The 21,407-nt window shown below is 48.0% G+C and overlaps 1 protein-coding gene across 5 annotated transcripts in view; it reads right to left on the minus strand.

The window, feature by feature from the left end:
• RADIL (Rap associating with DIL domain) overlaps positions 1–21,407 on the minus strand; it is a 91,941-nt gene that overhangs the window by 69,532 nt on the left and 1,002 nt on the right. Inside the window, exons 2-4 of one of the 5 annotated variants that reach the window (XM_075899647.1) lie at positions 15,054–15,166; positions 12,061–12,181; positions 3,685–4,246 (exon numbers count right to left, since the gene is read on the minus strand). In XM_075899647.1, coding sequence (XP_075755762.1) covers positions 3,685–4,216 — 532 coding nt within the window. In that variant the 5' untranslated portion in view covers positions 4,217–4,246; positions 12,061–12,181; positions 15,054–15,166. Of the gene's footprint in view, positions 1–3,684; positions 4,247–12,060; positions 12,182–15,053; positions 15,167–20,332; positions 20,440–21,407 lie in introns of those variants that run through there. The other 4 variants (XM_075899646.1, XM_075899645.1, XM_075899648.1 and 1 more) reach the window with 4 other exon arrangements.

Genomic DNA, 21,407 nt, shown 5'->3' on the forward strand with positions numbered 1-21,407 from the left:
CATCTCTCACCTCTTATGAAGAGGGATGGACTTTGCCACCTGGCTAAGAAGATTCTTCACAATATTCTGGTATAGCTGTCACACTCCTCTACTAGCCATCACTTTATTTCTCAAAAACAAAAATGGGCTTCAATATAAACCTCACATAATACCGAGCCTTGCAGCCCATCATACCTGGCTTCTGGACCCAGCCCAGCCTATCATGATTCCTACATGGACAATGAAGAGCTACCAGGACACAGAGCCCAGTTCTGCTTCGAGCTACATCTCTGCTCCCTGCCTCTGTCCAGTCAACTTGCACAGTGTCCTCTCAGCCCCAGGCCTGTGTTTGAACTCCTCATTAACCCTCTCTTTGGCACCTCTCCCCATAACACAATATCCTGCTGGGGAATCAGTGACAATAACAGGAAATCGTATCATAGTCCCTCTGCAAAAGCAGCTGTGAGAACTGCGGGCTAAGAAGATACCCACCATGCATTAGAACCCCTCCTCTCTCTCCTACTCAGAGCAATCTCTGATGACGTGGGGTCAGGTGCTCAGATACTGCAGTCATCCAATGTCTGTCGAGTTTGATATTAACCCCCCAGAAGTGGGTGTCCATTTAGGAAGGGAAAACAGAGCCTCGGTACATTGCACTTGGGTCTTTTACACACCCTCTGATTCACAATTCATCTCCACTTTCCACCCATGGACCCAGAGTGCTACGGGAAATACTGAAGAGCGGGGTTCGGCCCACGTTGCTTTTTTTCTCGTTGTCTCTTTATTTCATTTTGATTATTTCTAAAATTCCCTACGAGCCTCCCACCACTGCGTGAGTCCTGCTGGAACTGAAATGAAATCAGCTAAGGGCTCAACTTGCAGGTTGAGGTTTTTCCACTGATAAAGATAATGGCTAATTGGGAATGGGGGAGAGAGAGGAGACAGGGAACTCAGCCAATAGCAAAACAGTCTGCAGGCTTCCAGACAACATCATAATGTAATTTAACTATGATTGGAGAGACAGCAGATGAGCAGAGTCTAAAATGCTGACATACAATTTGGAGGTGAGAGTCAGAATTGTCATAAAATCATAGAGACACGGGGCTGGAAGGGGTCACAAGAGGTCCTCAAGTGGAGCGCCCCCTACTGGGGCAGGGTTAAGAATTCCTAGAGTTGTCTGACCTGTTCTTTAATCCTCCAAAACAGGGATTCCACAACCTCCCACAATCTCTGCTAGAGTGTTTAAGGATCCTTCAAGTTAGATTTTTCCTCGTATCCTAATGAGTTCAATTCCTCTGGGTCAAACCTTAAGCCCTGTCCCAAGCCTAAGACTATCCTCAGCATAGGATCCCCCCATGCTTCTGGTCAGGGCCGGACCGAGCAATTCCAGCACCCCGGGAAGACAGTTTAATTGCGCACTGGGTTGGGGGAGGGCGCATGTGTGGGGGAGGGCGCGCGGAGCTGGCGGCAGCAGGATGCACGTGCCCGGCCCAGCCTGGCTACTGCTGCTGGCGCGCAACCCAGGGCCGCCCGGGGTGGGCCGAGCCTGGCCGTGCAGGGCCCTGCGGCTGCGGGGGGAAGGGCGCTGTTGGTCAGTGCTGTGGGGGTTAACGCAGCTCCTGCCCCTGGCAGCCGCTGCAGGGTGGCCGCTGGGAGCTGCTGCAGCCCGCGATCCGGGAGCGGGGCACGCAACGCCTGATGGCAGCCCCCCATAGGTTGGCGCCCCGGGCAGCTGCCCGGCTAGCCCATGCCTTAATCTGGCCCTGCTTCTGGGGTTGTTACGGTAGCCTCCAAGATGCGGTTGGCTCTGTGGCAGCTGTGCCTATACCCCACACTGATTTCCCTTCCTCGTAAGGTCATTGTGGGGAAAATCCATGAATTCTTTACATTAATCTTCACGGCTGAGGATGTGAGAGAGATTCCAAAACCTGAGCCATTCTCTTTAGGGGATAAATCTGAGGAACTGTTCCGAATGGAGGAGTCATTCGAAGAGGTTCTGGAACAAACTGATAAGCTAAACAGTAATGGCTACATCTAGACTGGCATGATTTTCCGCAAATGCTTTTAACGGAAAAGTTTTCCGTTAAAAGCATTTGCGGAAAAGAGCGTCTAGATTGGCACGGACGGTTTTCCGCAAAAGCACTTTTTGTGGAAAAGCGTCTGTGCCAATCTAGACACTTTTTTGCTCAAAACAAATCTGAGCTGTCTACACTGGCCCTTTTGCGCAAAAGCTTTGCACAAAAGGGACTTTTGCCTGAATGGGAGCAGCATAGTATTTCTGCAAGAAGCACTGATTTCTTACATGAGATCGTCAGTGTTCTTGCAGAAATTCAAGCGGCCAGTGTAGACAGCTGGCAAGTTTTTCCGCAAAAGCAGAAAAACTTGCCAGTCTAGACTCAGCCTAATAAGTAACAGGACCAAAGAATTCTGAAAGAACACAAATGTGAAATTGGGGATCTACTAACCATGGTTTCTAACCTATTGTTAGAACATAAGAACATAAGAATGGCCGTACTGGGTCAGACCAAAGGTCCATTAAGAAAGGGATAGAGAATATGACAGAGAGTATCTTAATGCCTCTATATAAATCCATGGTACGCCCACATCTTGAATACTGTCACCTCATCTCAAAAACGATATCTCAGCATTAGAAAAAGTTCAGAAAAGGACAATAAAATTATTAGGGATATGAATGGGACTTTTCAGCTTGGAAAAGAGAAAACTAAGGGGCAATATGATAGAAGTCTATAAAATCATGATTGGCATGGAAAAAGTGAATAAAGAAGAATTATTTACTGTTTCCCATAACGTAAGAACAAATTAAATTAATAAGTAACACTTTTAAAACAAACAAAAGAAAGTAATTCTTCACCCGACACACAGTTAACCTATGGAACTCCTTGCCAGAGGACACTCTGAAGTCCAAGACTATAATCCGGTTCAAAAAAACCCATCAATGGCTATTAGCCTCTGTTTGTCAGAAGCTGTGAATGGGTAATAGGGGATAGATCACTTGACGATTATTTATTCTGTTCATTCCCTCTGGAGCAGCTGGCTTTGGCCATTGTTGGAAAAACAGGATACTGGGCTAGATGGATCTTTGATCTGACTCAGTTGGGTTGTTCTTATGTGGATCCACAGGTCTCTTACCATCAGAACTAAGCCCTGTACAATACAGCTCTGCATCATACGGAAGGTGCAGAATACCTAAAACTAATATCCTGCCCTCTTGGACAGTGGAAATTTATGGATTCCTCTACCTGTCAGGTCTTCTGAACCCCCAGGGAGATGGACAGCAGAAATGGCATCTCTGTAATGACCTTTGAAAAAGTCTGGAGTGCACCTGATTGTGACTTTTCACCTTTAACTGGGCGATATCACTTTACAACAAATATAAACAATCACTAGCTCAGGAAAGATCTTCAGTATTCCCAGGGCCAGATTCCCAGCTGCTGTAAATTGCCAGACCTCCACTGATGTGGGGGAAAATGAGGGAGTAATGTTCCCTCTAATCTTTCCCATTCAAATACAGATTTTTTCCATGCATGTGCAGAATAAAATGTTATGTGCATCAAGGCATGTGTGAAGGTGCACCACCAGTAGAAGCACAAAATCTAGCAACTCCTCAAAATGAAGAGCCAATGGCTCAGCCCAAGGCCCTTGTCCAGCTTAGCATTTATCCGTAGCTCTCCGCGAGCCTCTTACCTGCTGTGATCGTGTCTATGTCCCTCGCAGTCAGCTCCTCCACCTCTGATCTCTTCCGTAGCTCCAAACGCCGGGAGAACCCTTCCCGGGGCTTCCATAGGTCCTGGATCAGAAGAGGCTTCTCATGATCACCGAAGACTCGCAACCCCTCCGTTTGCCACTGTTTCTCGGAGCCGCCGAACATCCCGATAACATCACACAGCACATAGTGGCCAGCGTCCACCTTGCTCAGCCCATAGCGCTCCAGTGCCTCCTTCACCAGCTCCTGTGCACTTGAACTCCCGCTGGCCAGGACGCTCTTGTAGTGGGTGCCTGCGCAGATGTTGCCCCCAAATATCTTCAGGACCCCTGGGGTCGAGACCTGAGTGGAAAGTTCAGCTGGGTCATCGCTGCTGGCCACCGGGAAAGCCGACACCGAGCTGCGGTCCTTATAGCTCAGCGTCCGGTATAAGACCTGAGAGAATATTCGGCTCTGACGCTTGAGCTTGTTTTTGGAAGGTGGGGACATGGCGGACGAAGATCCATAGAACATCGCGTGTGAGGTGGTCGTCGTGGGAGGCCGCTGCAGAGTGAACAGAAACAAAAAAGGCAAAACAGCATTTAAAAGCCTGGAGGGGAACAGAGGTAATAGCAAGCCCACGGACAGAAACCTCCAAACTGGAGCAGGAGTGACTGCAAGACCCCAAGCCTGGACAGTGGCCCAGAGGGCACATGTTGTCATCTCTGGAATGGCGAGACGAGTGCAGGAATGGGGCTGTGCATTTTCATGTGTGACACAGCAGCAGACAAATGTATCCATCATCCCTGAAATCAGTGGAATTACTCCAGAGGTGAATGTATCCCTAAGAATTTCTTCTGGCGCTATACCAAGCATCCTCTGTTTATAGATCAATGGATGTTTCTCCTGCCTAACCAAGGGAAGCGCTTCCCTGCAGAAGTTCTTGGGGTGAAAGAAAAGCAGAGCCCAACAGTTTAGTTACACTAAGAACACAAGAGGCGATTGTGACACAGAGGCCCACTGGTGCCAATTGGAAAAAGGTTTACTCTTTCACAACCGGCTCCTGTCTCAGGCCTCACAAACTCGTGGTATTTCATGCACCACTTTCATGGTATTTATCCATGAAGGGTAGCATGTGTGAAAGCCTTTAACTTATTGATATTCATGAGCACTGGGAGATGGGTGATATTTAAAGAATAATGTCACTTTACTGAAACATTTGCCCTTATGATCTTGGAGTGAAAGGGAGTCACCAGGGAACTGAGATACATAATCCCTATCCCTGGCTAGCAGATCACAGTGTACAGTAGGAATGTTAACGGGTACCTGGTTAAACAGTTACCCGGTGCCTGGGAGCAGCTCCACTGGCACCCTGTGCGGGGCTGCTGGTTCCCAGCCCCATGGGCTGGGAGCCAACAACCACTGCCCCCGTGGGGAGGGGGGGCAGGAGCTGCAGTGGCAGCTCCTGCAGGGGGGCCAGGAGCCATGGCAGCAGTAGCAGTGCCCAGGGAGGGCCGGGAACAGCTGGGCTGAAGGGCCGCATAGCTCTGCTGGAGCGTTCGCCCCCCCTGTAATTGGTTAAACGGGATTTTATATCCCTAGTGTGTAGCTCAATTATCCTCTGTTGCCTCAACCAAGGAAAGTCAATGGCCAGACATGAAAGACAAACTTTAGCCATCAAAGCCATTTGGAAGGAGAAAAGAACAACAGGCCAGAGAGGCGATCCCCCTGCCTGTGAATAAAAGCTGAAGACTGATGCAGCAAATCACCGGGTGGAGAAAGACTGGATGCATTCATGAAGGAGCCTTGCTGAGTGGAGAATAGCTTCTCGTAGCTAGCAAATGTTGCAGAAAACTGAGCTTTGGGGTAAGATTCCACTTTAGCAGACAGGAAAGGTAATTGTTATTAAGTGGAGGCTCTGATTTGCATTTTATGTGTAACCCTTTTCCCATCACTCACGCTTGTTTCTATTTGAAGTGCTCGTCTTCCCTAAATACACTTCCTTGTCTTTTACTATAATTGAACGTAAGGGCTGTGTGAGACACAGGAGCAGTAGGCTGAGGTACAACTGCTAAGCTGAGGAACGCTGTTCCTCTGGGATCAGAGACGCTGGGATTTTGGTGGGTATCCAGGCGCTGAATCCCAAAGGCTGAATCTATTGCCAACTTACAGAGCAGAGGCAAGATTCCCTGATGCAGGAGGCAGGTAGCACTACTGAGAGTTTAGAAGTGACACAAAGACCTTAGTTAGTACCCAAGACATCATGAGTCCCATTCACTTATTATAAGTTATAAATCACTTTGACTTTTCAAGGTGAAATGCAAAGCTCAGATGAACACTAAGTTAAGCCCGTAGCTCTCTGTTGAGTGCCCCTGCTAACCAAAAGGCAGTAGACCCGGGGAAAAACAAGTTGTAAATAACCTTCCCAAAACTTCTCTCCCCTCCAACCCACCAAATCTTCCAGCACTTCCTGGTTCACTAAGGACATTCCAAAGTGCATGATTCTGTAACATCAGTGACACCCCTCCTCCATGCAACCAAAGGACAAAATCCTCAATCAGTGTTGCCAAATGAGGGCTACCTGTGCTACCAATCAAGATGCAGTGATGTGGAGCAGACTGGATGATACCCCACAGGAAAATATCTTTGCTGAATGCCCGCTTGTGGCCAGTTAGTGGGGGAAATTGACACAGACTTTCAGGGCTGGTCTACATTTCAGTTTTGCAGCTCTACTTTTAAATAAAAGATTTATTTTTAAAATCACATTCTCATAGCAGGACTTGAGTGAGATCTGGCAAGGGACAGCTGGCAAGAGAGAAATATCTTATGCATCTACATCAAGGCTCAGCAGAGCTAGAAATATCCTAAAGTGCTGATCTTAACTTTATGAATCACCTTCTAGAAGGTGGACAAATCAGGATCAGTCTCAGATAGGCCCGTGAAGTTAGTTTTTCCCCTTCAGGAACATCTCGCCCATTCACACAGTGTATTGTTTAAAATATCAAGGTATACACTGTTACATATGTATACATTGCAGCCCTGTGGCTCCTTAGAAACTAACAAATTTGCTGTTATACAAGATATCAATTTTAAACCCACAGCTGATTTATAAGGTGATTATAGTCCTGCATTGTGCTTCAGCATTCCTACTAAGGCACAGTGTTACAATCCTGAGGTGTGAATGGACACACAATTGCAGCTGTCGGTATGCAAGTTACTGCCAGATACATACCTCCCTAGCTTTAAGAGATTTCAGTGAAAGTCCCGACCTTGTTGCTTAATGATGCCAAGAGCAAATGTATCAAGGGCAGACTGGAAAGAGCACTTGTTCACTGGATACAGGGCAGAATTTGGAGTTTTATTGGTCTCCACACTCCTCTTACTTGACCTATATTCAGAGGCTGGGTCTACTCTGCCGAGCCTGGTGTCATCTCCGCAGCGGGAGATCGATGGGAGAAATGCTCCTGCCAACTTCCCTTACTTCTCATGAAAACAAGGAGTACTGGCACCAACAGGGGCACCCTCAGCATTCAATTTAGCGGGTCTTTACTAGACCTACTAAATCAAACCCCATCACCAGAGTGTTGCTCCTCCTGTAAGTGGAGACATGGCCTGAGATCACAGCATGTGACATTACTACTGGAGCTGACAGCCCTGGAAACTGCAGGCTTCTCTTTATTCCAAAACTGGGGCAGCACACACAGCATCAGGTCCAGGCTCCTTCACCCTCTTGCTGTGTCTCAGACCTAAGTGGGGTTCTGAGGTACCACCTCAGTTTACATCCCCCATTCAGACCCTGGCTTCTGCTGAGTCTGTCAGTGGTACTGTCAAGTGGAGCCAGCTGTGACTGCCATAGGTGTTTAATGTGGTCTCTTGGGGCCTGAGTCTAGCAAGCTCCTTTTGCTGCAGACACTGAGCAGTCCTCTGACTGTGACTGTCCTAGGCTAGATGTGAAATGGAAGCGTGCAGGCCAAAGGTTCTGTGGTAAAGATTGTCACTGCTGTGTTCGATTGTCACTACTGCTTTGCCTTCTTGGAGCACCTTCCATTCCAGGATCTCGTAAGCCTCCCAACATCCCCGAGGCAGACATCAATCATGCTTAGGGTGTGTCTAAACTACATGGCCTCATTTTTTGAGGAGTAACATTAGTTCGGACTAAGGGCTTTAGTCCGAACTAACGCGTCCTGGCGCGCACTTCCTGGTTCGAATCAGCTGTGATTCGAACTAGCGCGCCGGCGAGATCATGTCAATGGAGCGCGGGATATTTAAATCCCCGCTTCATTAACTACTTCGATTGTCTCCATTTGCATCCCTAGTTCGAACTAGGGATGCAGTGTAGACGTACCCTCGGAGACTAACAAATGTATTAGATCATGAGCTTTCATGGGTAAAACCCACTTCCTTGGATGAGTTGGAGTGCAAATTACAGAATCCATATATAACAGCAAAAGATGTTACCTGTCAATTGTAGGACCAGTGTTAATGAAGCTAATTAAGTCAGGGTGGATGTGGCAAACTAGATAGATGTCAAATAAAAAAGTGAGTCAGCCCCAATGCACTAAGCAATGGGATTGGTCCATGAATATTATTGGTCCAATTGCATATTAGAAAGGGGCTGACTCCCCCACTCCACACACAGGTACATGCTCCCCTCCAGGTCTGCTGTAAACATAGATGGAGTTGTGGACTAAATGCATGGCTATAGCAGCACTCACAGCATTTGATGTGGAGCCGCGAGTATCAAAAACGGGGAAATTGGCTTTGTAGCGCGTTAACCAGTTAGGATCTGTATTCAAGCCTAAGTTGATAGCACTGAACTTGTAAAGGAACTCCAGTTCAGCTGTCTCCCTCTGTAATCAGGTAATAAAATTCTTTTGTAGAAGGATGGCTACTTTTAAATCCATTATTGAATGTCCAGGGAGGTTAAAATGTTCCCAGTTCTAAGGTGCCACAGGATTGCTCATTGTTTTTACAGTTACTGACTAACATGACTCCCCTTCTGAGACTTGTTATGAGAAAGATCCTCTGTCAGCACTGGATACCCTCCAGTCCAGGCTGGGAAAGTGCCCCTGTTGCTAACAGGAAAGGTCACCTTCTTCTCTGATTGCTCCCTGTGAGCAGTGGGAACTGCTCCACCGCATAATCTCTCTGCCTTCTCCCATTCAGCCCGCGCGCACGCAGATATCCCACCCAGCTCTCGACCCCTCCCCCAGCTTTCATACGGCCTTACCGATGTCCTTCCTCATGCCCTGCCTCCCTTATCTCCTTCTGCCTCCCACTCTGATCACTAACCTGCCCCTGACAGGAGCCATTTGCGCAGAGAGCACGAAATGGGGGAGGGAGACAGACGCCTTTCCCCATTAACCCCCAGTGATTGTCCCCTACACATCCCTGCCGGAGGTGGGGCAGAAGAGGCAACTGACTTCGGCAAGGTCAGTGGCTCTAATGCAGAGCTAGTGACGCCCACTCTGCAGCTCAGAGCACTGGACCGTGCTTTCCTCTCCTGGGTAATATCTTCTTAAATCTCGAATCAGCCACTCTCTCCTAAATCTGTAATCTTGCCATGATTTGGCTCAGAAAGAAACAAAGCAAGAAACAGAGAGGGGAAAAAATGTTCCCTTTCCCCTCCTGCGCCAAGGCAGAGAGGTGACTTTCCCGGCTGCAGAGGCAGAGGCAGCCAAGAGCGATGGGCTCACTGAAAGGTCTCTCCCTCAGGCTAGCAATTTATAATAGCAAACCAGATAGATGGTCAAATAAACATGAGTCAGCCCCAAAGCACTGAGCAATGGGATTGGTCCATGAATGCAGCTGCAAATTAGAAGGGGTCTGACTCCCCTGCTACACACACAAGTACACACTAGGGAGGTAGTAGTATAGTCGATTAACCAATTAACCGATAAGCAAAAGCATATAGGTTAATGCTATAGACTACATGCATTTTCCCCCTCTCCTCCCCAACCTGTAAATTTTTTAGCAGGCTGGCCAGCAGCCCGGCTCAGTTCTTGCTCACTCTGGGCCTGGGACCTACTCACACTGGGTCCAGGATCTACGCCCGCGGTGGTTCTGCATTTAAAGTGTATTAGGAGCCAGGCGGGCAGACTCAGTTCCAGTTCTCTCTGGGTCCAGGAGCTCAGAGTCCCCCTCCCTCCCCCGCACCCAAGTCAGGGGCTGCTGCCACCCCGCACTGCTGCCTCTTTATCAGAGGCAGCAGCACAGGGTGACAAGCAGCCGGTCTGCAAGAGGAGCTGGTTTTTAAACTGACTCCCTTAGCAGACCAGCTCCCGCCTGGCACCCCACATTGCCACCAGCCCCACCCCCAGGGACTATAGAATAGTCGACTAACCGATAAGAATTCATGAGGTTACTCAACTATTCAATTAACCGATATTTAACATCCCTAGTACACACTCCCCTCCAGGTCTGGTGGAAACACAGATGGATTTGTGAACTAAATGCATGGCTACAGCAGCTCTAAATATCAGAGCAAAAAGCAGGCCCCATCATGCTAAGCTCTGTACAGATACAGAGTAAAGAACAGTGCCTGCCCCAGGGTTTACACTCTGCACACACAAGGCAGAGGGGGTTGGAGAAAGGAAGTTTTATCATCTCCATCTTACAGACAAGGAAACAGGGCAGAGAGATGTGTAGGGTATGTGACACTACAGTTAAACACCTGTGGCTGCCAGGGCCGGCCTTAGGCCGATTCAGCCAATTCCCTGGTGTGGGGCCCTGCACCTGAGGGGGCCCTGCGCCCAGGGAAATGATGCATGCGCCGTGCGCCGGGAGCACGCCGCTTGTGCGGGGCCCCTGGGCGCATGGTGCATGTGTCGTGACGTCCCGGGCGCATGGTGCATGCGCTGTGCGCCTGGGGGGGGCATGCATGCATTGTACTCCCGGGGCACTGCGCATGCATCGTGACATCTGGGACGCATGGCGCATGCCTCCAGTGTGCAATGCATGCGCCATGCCGCCCAGGGCCCCAGGCATGTGCGGCCCCGCCCCCGGAATCGGGCCCTGCGCTCTGTAGAGCCGGCCCTGGTAGCTGCCCTGGGTCAGCTGACCCAGGATGGTGAGGTTTGGGCTGCAGGACTGTAAAAGACACTCTTAGATCCTACAGCCCAAGCCTGAACAACCACCCCACAGCCCAAGCCAAGCCAGCTGCTACAACCGGCCCAGGAGTTTAACAGCAGGTTGACATACCCTAATTTACCCAGGAACGTCTTAAACCCAAAACTCAATATTTTGTATCTTGCCAGTGAATATGGATGCAGTGCTAAGCTTGAAAAATAGGTAATCCCTGAGGGTCTGTTTACTGTATTTTATGGTTTTATGGTTTGTATCGGCTTAGCTATGGGGGCTCATCATACCATCTAAGAACATAAGAATGGCCATATTGGGTCAGACCAAAGGTCCATCCAGCCCAGTATCCTGTCTGCCGACAGTGCCCAATGCCAGGTGTCCCAGAGGAAGTGAACCAAACAGGTAATGATCAAGCGATCTCTCTCCTCCCATCCATCTCCACCTTCTGACAAACAAAAGATCACTGAATTTATTCTTCCTACAACCCTCGGAGATCATGAAATACTATTTCAAGTCATCTCACAAATGGAAAAACTGAGGCACAGGGCTTCTTGCCCAGGGCTATACAGGAAGGCTGCGTCTAGACGCTCTTTTCCACAAATGCTTTTAACGGAAAAACGTTTCCGTTAAAAGCATTTGCGGAAAATCATGCCAGTCTAGACGCCGCCGAAGTCTGCCACAGAAGAGGGATTAAAACCCAGAACTCATGAACTTTCACATCGTGCCATAGAAATATAATAATTCACAAAACCATTCCTCTTCCCTCAGTTTGGAATGTGACTTTCAGCTCCAACTTAATTTGGCATTCCCTAGCAAATAACATTTCTCAGGAGCATTGCTGGAGCTATGGGCTCAAGTCATAAGGAGAATAAATGTTAGGTCATTCACAAGTGATCCCAACTGACTGATTTAAAGAGCAGCTTCCACAAGCCCCTAGGACCAGAGTGAGGATCGGTCATTTTCCAAAAAAAAATTTTCCACTGGGTAGCTTTGAGCCATGGAAACCATTTGCAGGAAAGGGCTGGTTATGACAAATCTCCCAGTTTAAACTTTTTTGAAAAAAAGTTTCAAAATTGTTGAAACATCCCATTTGGACATTTAAAAAGTTTCATTTATCTATTCAAAATGATTTTTCATATTGACCTTTTCATTTATATGAAAAAAGTTAAACGTTTTCAAGAGTGATCAAAACAAAAGAAAACATTTTCACACACACACACATTTCTAATTAGTATTGTCCATTCACAAACATTTGGAATTTTGATTTTTCATTCCATTATGGGACAGAAAAAAAATACCTTTAAATCTCAAGAACCCCTTGCAAGATAGGAAAATTGTTTTCTTCCCTGCCCAATGCTGCTGAGGAAAGCCCAATTAGTTCTCACTAGCAACAGATTTCTCGAGCATGACAAAGGGATTCTGGAAAAGAAGAGAAGAAAAACTGCTGCACCTCTGTGTATGTCTAAACTAGAAATGCTACAGCTGCACCACCCTAGCGCTATAACATAGAAATTTGCTCCAGCGAATGCTCCTGAGAAATGTGGATGCTCTCACTGTAGTAAATCCACCTGGGATGCGGTAGCTAGATCAACAGAAGAATTCTTCCATCAATCTAATGCTGTCAACACTGAGGCATAGGTCAGCTTAACTACACATCTGATGGGACTTAATTTTTCCTACCCCTGAGTGAAGTAGGTAGATAGACCTAGCTGTGTAGCGTAGACCAGCCCTGATAGTTTGCCAAAACAAGAGAGAAAATGACTTTTATGTAAGAAAACATCTAGATAACTCACCTAATTTCACCAGCACAGAACTACCTACAGCACCTACACAACATGATCAGCACTTCCAACTGCAGAAACCATTTCACGTGTGCTTCTTAAAGCGCCCATCTGAATTTTAACAACCTTATTTATAATGAATGCATCAACTTCCCTGTTCCTTCTGTAAAAGGCCCTGTGCAAACTCAGCTTCTCTAGTTCCAGAGGCCAAAAACGTCATAGTGAATGCTAGACCCAATGTATTTCATCCATACAAAAAGGCTCTAAGCACAGTCATTTCACAGCTCTGCAGGCAGGACAGGAAAGGCTCCAGTTTGCAATGTACTGAGAACACAGAGCTCTTACGGACTTGCAATGTAGTGTTGGGTACCCAGTCCATCTGAAAATCAGGCTTTAAACATACATGACTTTTTGAAAAATAGTTTGGACCTCCCTGGTCCAGCACCCTCTGGAGCTGACTGGTCCTGGATGAGGGATTTTGCTGGACAAGGGGAGGTCATTTCTGGCCCCTCTGCTGCCAGCCCCACTTCCTGCCCAGCTGCCCCACCGGGCTTCCCGGCTCCCCTGACCACCCAGCTGGGTCACAAGCCTCACCCCAGAGCTGAGCTGGGCCACATGCCAGCCTTCCTGGCTCCCTGGGGCAGTCCAGTTGGATCGCGCATGCTGGACTTCCCACCCCCCCAGCTCAGCTGAGTCATGTGCTGGGCTTCCTGGCTTCTGCCCCTGCTCCACCCCCCCAGCCCAGCTGAGCCACAGCCCAGCTGGGCCATGCTCTGGGCTCCTATGCCTGTCCCCCTGAATTGTGCTGAGCTCCCACCCCTCCCTGCATCTCGCTTAGCTCCTGGGCCCTCCACAGTGCACTGAAACTCTCTGATCCTGGAATACGGGTGGTCCTACTGGACCATGGATTTTGCCAGACCAGAGAGTTCTAGTTTATAGTGGTGCAACATGTACAAAGTAGGACATGGTCTAATTTCCATCTGAGAACCTAAGGGACTATACCGAGTGATAACAAAACATGCTCTTTCCAGACCCCTATGCTCACAGGCATCTTCTAAGAAACTAAATAGAGGAGAATGGAACACCGGGGCTAGGTTTCAGCTAAAACCCTCTCAGTTCATATTACCTGTGACAAAGGAGCTCCAAGTCTACCTACTTATTTCAGGCTATGTCTAGACTACAGAGTTTTGTTGGAAAAATGGCTATTTCTCCAACAAAACTTGAGTTACTTCCACACTGCAAGCGCGTTCTTTCCACAGTAAATCGAAAGAACGGAGGGGGTTTTGCGGTATTGGTAATCCTCATTCTATGAGGAAAAGCTCTTTCGCAAAAAGGCATGTGTGGATGGGGAAGAGGGAGTTTTTTCGGAAGAAGAGGGAAGTAGAGAAAGCACAAGTGCCCTGGTGGCTATTCTGTCCATAGCAATCACTGCTTATATGCGAGATAGCATCCAGGCACTGTGGACGCTCTCTTTCGGAAGAAGTTTTTTTGGAAGATCTCTTCTGAAAAAAGCTTCTTGCGCAAAAAGCCTGTAGTCTAGACGTAGCCTCAGGGAAAATCTTCAACACCACCTAAGCAATTTAGGCACACAAGCCTTATTGAAACCTACTAGGACTGGTGCACCTAAATCTCTCATGCACCTAAATCCCCATAATCTTTCCTGGTGCTTATAGTAGTTCTCCAATGATGCTATTATAAAACGTGCACTGTTTGAGGATAAACAGCTGGCAACAGAGGCAGGCAGCTCCAGACATTCCAAACATTTGCCATATGCAAAAGCAGAAAGCAAGATTTTCTTTGGCATTTGCTGTTGAAAACTATAAAGGAATCAGCCAGAGGTTCTGTTTTTCCCTCTCAGTGGAATCTGGATCGAGTATCTTGGCATCTCTTTGCCTGTCATGGAACAAACAGACTGGCCACACCAACAATGGCTCTTCATCTTGTCATGACACTGTTATTTATGCTGCACTGTTATGGCAATGATCATAACAAATGAATCTGATGTTCATGTGGCCAACACATGTGCTGCCATTTAAGCACTGCACTGCAATTTATCATTAGCAGGCCAATGGTATGGTTAATAAAACACCCCAAAACCTAATAATCATTTAGGCTTGCTGGAGTACAATGTCAACATCCCATGGGGGTGGGCAGCTCCTGTTAGTGCCAGAAGCAGTTGTAGGGACAGTGTCCTATGACCGAGTGGCATCCATAGTCCCCCACTGTATCCACACTCAGTAACTTTCAACATTAGCAGCCTGTCCTGGGTGTTCCAGCTAAGTGTCTCCTGATGTCAATTTAAAGATCTTCAATGTTCCCTCTAATTTTTTCTATCGATGTGTGGAAAAAAATTTGGTATGTGCACTGATGCATGTGTGGATGTGCACCACCAATAGAAACACATGCTGCCGGCTGTGGTTGCGGTGGGCACTCTGCTAATCAGCTGGGCAGCATGTGAATCCCTCCTGGGTGGCTGCCCAAGTGCTCAGCATACAGGGAACACTGCTTACCTTGCCATTCTTTTTCACATCTCTTTCTTTCAGACATTTATTCTCCTCCTGACGGTAAACCCTGCAGCTTCCCCTGCATTATTCATTTTCACATAAGCTTGTTCCTCCCACTTCTGAAACAGGACAGGAAAGAGAAAAGAACATCAGTTGGCTTCCCCCCCAGTTACAAAGACCTGCCAGAGCCGTTCATTATCTCCTCCAGATGTGCTGTGTGTGTGGAAAAGCCCCCCAACTGCTCTACTGAAATATATCAGTGGCTTGTGGATATAACAGCACCCCCCAGTAGAGCTGTTCTTTTGTCTTATGGGAGCTAGAGTTCAACTCTCCAGCAACACACCCTCATATTTAGTGTCTTCTCCCTCTTGATCCAAGGAGGCAGTGCAGAGCATGCTTGGACCTTCAGTCTTCATGGGCTAAACATGTCGATGAAAGTAACCCATGAGCTGATGGATAGATGGTGAACTGGTAATTGACGTGGCCATAGACTTGCTTGTTTAACCAAGATCCACCAAGGTAACTACACTCTGCAAGGGCACTGCAGCTGGATTGGCCGAGGGTCTGATATCACGGCTTTCGTGGCAGCACAAGCGCCTTAGCCGAGTAGGTCAGACTGAGACAGAGACCGATCATGTTCAAGTCTAAATGTACGACTGATTTCTCTCATAAAGCCTGGCTCAATTAGCACTGCAGTGTCTGCCCTGAGGCCAGTGCAGAAAGGGTGAGGAAGCGGGAGAGAAAGGCAAGGCAAGAAGGAAGCAATGTAAGAGACGGAGGAAGGGAAGGTGAGGAAAAGGCAGTGGCGGGGGGAAGGAAAGCACAGAGCCCTCTTCGGGCAGGCTCACTGCTATCGTTAGTTGATGGCTGTTGCTTAGCTACCGTGATGACAGGTGCCGTAGCAATACTTGAGAGAAACAGATCATGGACACATTCTTAGATACAACCATGACCTGGGATGCCGTCCCTTCTGGGGATCACAAACCACTACAACCAGGTGTAGCAGCTCACTCAAAATCCCAGCACACGACTGAATTAAGTTCGAACTAACGGAGCACTAGTGTAGCGCCTAACGTCCGTTAGTTCGAACTAACTTTGTAGTGTAGACATACCCCTGGGGATAAGTACACATTTTGAATGCTCTCAAAGGAGACGTCCCATGAGAGCAATCTTGTCAAAATGTGACAAACTGCAAAATGGATGAGCGCTGTGTAAACAGGAGTGTGTGTGGAAAGGGTGTGAATTTATCACTCCACAGTGTGGATTTTTCACACCTCCACGCAAAGTAGTTGTACCATTATAAGTCTGTAGTGTAGACCTGGCTTTAGAAAGAGTCTGTCGATGCTGAGAAATAATCTTTGTCATAGATGCACAGAGGTTAAGGCCAGAAGAGACCATTAAATCATCTAGTCTAGTCTGACCTCTGGTATCTTTCAGGCTATTAGATTTGACCCAGTTATGCCTGTACGCAGCCCAATAACTCCTGTTTGGTTAAAGCATTTCTTCCAGAAATGCAGTCATTCATAATCCAAAGGCATCAGAGACTGGCAGTTCCCAGGACTTCCCTGGGTAGTTTATTCCAATGTTTTATCATCCCCCACCGTTAAAAATAAGTGCCTTGCTTCCAGTTTGAATGTATCTAGCTTTGGCTTCCAGCGATTGGTTCTTACTATGCCTTTTTCTTGTTGAACGAAAGGGTCAGTATCTAGTATTTTCTCCCTGGGAAGGTACAAGGTACACTGCCTCTTTTTGATAAACTAACCAAACTGCTCTGCCAGTCTCCCACTCTAAAGTCTATATATCCTCGCCATATCCTCCACAGCCTCCCCAGTTCATTTTGGGGGCTTTTTTCTAGCACTCGCTCCATTTTTTCAACATCCTTTTTAAAACGCAGCACCAGAAAATACCCTATTCCAGTACTGGTCTCACCAAGGCTGTGTACAGCGGTAACCCCATCCATCTCCCCTCCCCCCCCCCCATTTCTACTCACTAGTCCCATTTCTGCATCCAAGGATCACATTAACCGTTTGTGCCACAGCATTGCACTGAGAGCTCCCATTCGCTTGCACCTTCATAGACCCCTAAATCCTTTTTGGAGTCACTGCCTTGTAGGGAAGTAAAAGGTTAAAGGTTAACCGGTTACCCAGTAAGCACTATCGGCATGTTTACCGGGTAACTGGCTAACCAGGTAACCAGTTAACCGGAGGGCCTGGCTGGCAGGAGCAGCCCCCCACCCACAGCAGCCCAGCTAGCAGGACCCTGACTGCAGTAGGCCAGCAGGATTGGAGCAGCCTTCACCCACAGGACCTGTGGCCTTGCCAGGGCTAGGACTGGAGCAGCCCCTGCAGCCTGGGGCTAGTGGTTAACCAGTTCAACAAATTGCTTAATCGGTTAACTATTTTAGGCATTTTTTTACATCCCTACTGCCTTAGGGTACGTCTACACTACAGCGCTAGTTCGAACTAACTTAGTTCGAATTAGTTAATTCGAACTAAGCTAGTTCGAACTAACGCATCTAGAACTAAAAACTAGTTCGAACTAGCGTTTTGCTAGTTCGAACTAGTAAGTCCACATTGAGTGGACTCTGAACAGGGCTTAAGGATGGCCGGAAGCAGTGCCGGCAGGGCATAAAAGGAGGACTTAGAGCATGGAGATACTGTCTCAGGCTAGCCGAGGGCTGCGCTTAAAGGGTCCCGACCCCCACCCCGGACACACAGTTCTAAGGGGTGCCCCGCTTGCAAAGAAGTTCTGGCTTGGAGTGCCCTGAGTGCCCACATCACACCACTCGGCCATCAGCCCGGCTGCACTTGCCGCAGGCTGCCATCTGGGGAGAGGGAGTAATTGGGGGGCTGCAGGAGAGCTTCCACCCCCAGAAGCCCGCAGAGCCAGCCCAGTCCTCCCCATCGGGGGCTCGTACCCCATTCCTCCCTCACCTCCTTCCACTTGCCCTTCCCTAGCCCCCCTTCTTCTTGATGTACAAAATAAAGATAACGTTTCTTCCAACATTGACTCTGTCTTTATTGAAAAAAACTGGGGGAGACTGGGAAAAGGAGGTGGGAGAGGGGAAGAGAAAGGCTGGGAGAGGGGAGGGCAACTAACATGATCAGGGGTTGGGAACAGGTCCCAGATGAAGAGAGGCTACAGAGACTGGGACTGTTCAGCTTAGAAAAGAGGAGACGGAGGGGGGACAGGATAGAGGTCTCTAAAAGCAGGGGTTGGGTGGAGAGGGTGCATTCAGAAAAGTTCTTCATGAGTTCCCATAAAGAAGGACTAGAGGACACCAAAGGAAAGGACTGGGTAGCAGGCTTGAAACTAGTAAGAGAAAGTTGTTGTTCTTGACAAAGCAAATAGTTAACCTGTGGAACTCCTTGCTGCAGGAGGCTGTGAAGGCTAGAACTAGAACAGAGTTTAAAGGGAAGTGAGATCAAGTCATGGACGTTGGGTCCATGGAGTCCTATTAGCCAGAGGGTAGGAGTGGTGTCCCTGCCCAAAGTTTGTGGAAGGCTGGAGAGGGATGGCACGAGACAAATGGCTTGGTCATTGTCTTCGGTCCATCCCCTCCAGGGTCCCTAGGGTTGGCCGCTGTGGGCAGACAGGCTACTGGGCTAGATGGACCTTTGGTCTGACCCAGGACGGCCATTGTAAGCTCAGGGCTCAGTGTCGGGGGTCTCAGTGGACCCCCTTGATTTTCATGCACACCTGGTCCTGGGTGGCCAGGCTGGCAGCTCTCCTGCCCTAGACGGCCACTTTCCTGTGCCTAGTGCGGAGATCGTGGACGAGGTCCACGATGTCCGCACTAGCCCAGGAAGGTGCCCGCCTCTTGCGGTCCAGGGCAAGCTCCCGGGAGCCGCCAGCCTGGTCCCGGCAAGAGGGGGTGGGCTGGGGGGCATCGGGTGGGTGGCTCTGTGCCGTGCCAGGTGCAGGGTCTGCTAGCTGGGTGCTGGCAGGCTTGCACCTGGCACGGGCACCGTAGCCAGCCCGTGCCCCTTTAAGGGGTCCGGGGCCGGGAGGGGGGCATAGAGTTTCCCTGGTGTTGGCCAGAGTGGCCACCAGGGAAACCTGGGGAGGGCTAGCCTCCCACTAGTTCGAACTAAAGGGCTACACAGCCCTTAGTTCGAACTAGCTAGTTCGAACTAGGCGTTAGTCCTCGTAAAATGAGGTTTACCTAGTTCGAACTAAGCGCTCCGCTAGTTCGATTCAAATTCGAACTAGCGGAGCGCTAGTGTAGCGCATAGGAAAGTTAGTTCGAACTAACGTCCGTTAGTTCGAACTAACTTTCTAGTGTAGACATACCCTTACAGAATACAGTCTCCCATTCTATAGGTATTGCCTGCTTTCCTTGTTCCTACATGTATCATTTTCCATTTGACAATATTAAAACATATTTTACTTGAATGGGCCCAGTTTACTGAACAATCCAGATTGTTGTGTATGTGTGCCCTCTCATAGCTGCCAATCTTTGTGTTATCTGCACATTTTATCAGCTGTGATTTTTATATTTACTTCCAGATCATTGAGGCAAATACTGGATAGTATCAATATCAATTCCTGCAAAGCTCCTCTACAGACATCATGATGATCCCTTGCTGGAAACTACTTTTCAAGAGCTGCCAGACAGTTCTTAATCTATTTAACGTGGGCTTTATTGATACTAGATGGTGCTGATTTGTTATTCAGATTGTTCTGCCAGGCCAAGTCTTATAAAAGTCTATTACAGCCGTGCAGTTACCTTTATCAACCCAACTTCTCAAAGGATGAAGGTTTATTTGACAAGATCTCTTTTGTAATGTTGATGGGCATTCATTATATTTCTATTATTTAATTCTTTGTCAGTTGCAACCCATATCAGCTTTCCTATTATTTTGCCTGGAATGGATGTAAGACTGATCAGCCTACAGTTAAGTTGGGTCATCCCGCTTGTGTTTTTTGGACTATTGGCACAGCATTCTTCCCGTCTCCTTGATTTCCCCACTGCGTCTGCTAAAGCATGCAGGTTACACACAACAATGTGAAGGTGGCTGTGCATGCATGTTGCACATGTGTGTGCGCTGCTTATTTCAGATTTAACTGTCCAAGAAATACAGTCAGTGAGACTATTCATCTCGGGACCCTTTTTGAAGAATTTCCTTTTTTTAAATGGAAACCAGAGTTGCAGCCTCAGTAGAGTGGAAACAGAGACTCTGTGAGTGGAGGGAGGGCTGGCTCTGGCACTACAATGTGGAACAAATTATAACTGCAAAGGCAAAGGAAATGAGAAGATTGCGGACCAATAGATTTAGACTTACACCACTCCACTATGAAATCCTGACCTTTTACAGATCCAAGCCCAACATAAAGTGAACTAATGCAGACCGTTTGCTTTGGTGAGGTGTCGTCTGGCCCCACCTTCACCCTGTAAAATAAGGATGGAAACTGAGGAAAATAAAAATCACCACTGAAATTGACTCTGGGATTAACTTCCTGTAATGTGTGGGATTCGGAGCCTATGGCGGCAAATGGGAAAGCAGGGTCAAATGAGAAAGGTTGGACTAGTCAGCAGTTCTCCAATCAGCTGTTAGATGGAAAATTCTTTTGCTTGTTCAGTATAAGGGAACATTTAATACAGTGATAAAGACTTGAAGAGAAAACATGGACTTGTCAGTTTGAGACTCTCTCAGCTCTCTGTTCCTCCCTGGAAGACTTCACATTCCTTGTGTAGGGACGGCAGGATGCCTCTGGAAATGCCTTTGTAATGTCAAACATACCCCCCTCCTTTGTCCAGGGCCTTACTATCAAGTCTGTCATGTAGAGACTGACAGTTAATCAGTGGTGTTGCATTTGTCATATCTCGGGCCTGATCCAACTCCCAGGGAAGAGAACAGGGATCTTGCCACTGATGTCAACCATTGGGCGTTAAACTCCATCAAGCATTGTTAATTATTATTATTTGTATTTCAGCAGCACCTGGGAATCCCAGCCATGGACAAATGCTTCATTGTGCTAGAGGCAGTAAAATCACAGAATAAAAAGATGGTTCCTTGCCCGAGAGAGCTTACAGAAATCAGGTCTCACTGCACGTTTGCCAGCTGCCATCTACAGCTATGGCACGACTTGACGATAAGAATCGGGGGCCTGATCCGACAAACTGCAGAGCACGTTCTACTGCTGAAATCCACAGGGGTCTTAACATTGTAAAAAGGCGTTTTGCTGACAGCACTGGCCCTGTAGTAGTGTCCATGTACAAATGACAACCCCCTGAGCCCTGTACTGTAGGCAAGAACTATATTTTAAAGCGCAGGTTTGCTCTCTGCTTGCTTCCAAGCATCTGCACCTCAACAGACTAATTAGGAGTTCTTAATTATCTCTGGAAAAATTAACTGC

Source organism: Pelodiscus sinensis, chromosome 16 (assembly GCF_049634645.1).
Source record: "Pelodiscus sinensis isolate JC-2024 chromosome 16, ASM4963464v1, whole genome shotgun sequence".
In the NCBI taxonomy this organism is placed as follows: domain Eukaryota; kingdom Metazoa; phylum Chordata; order Testudines; family Trionychidae; genus Pelodiscus; species Pelodiscus sinensis.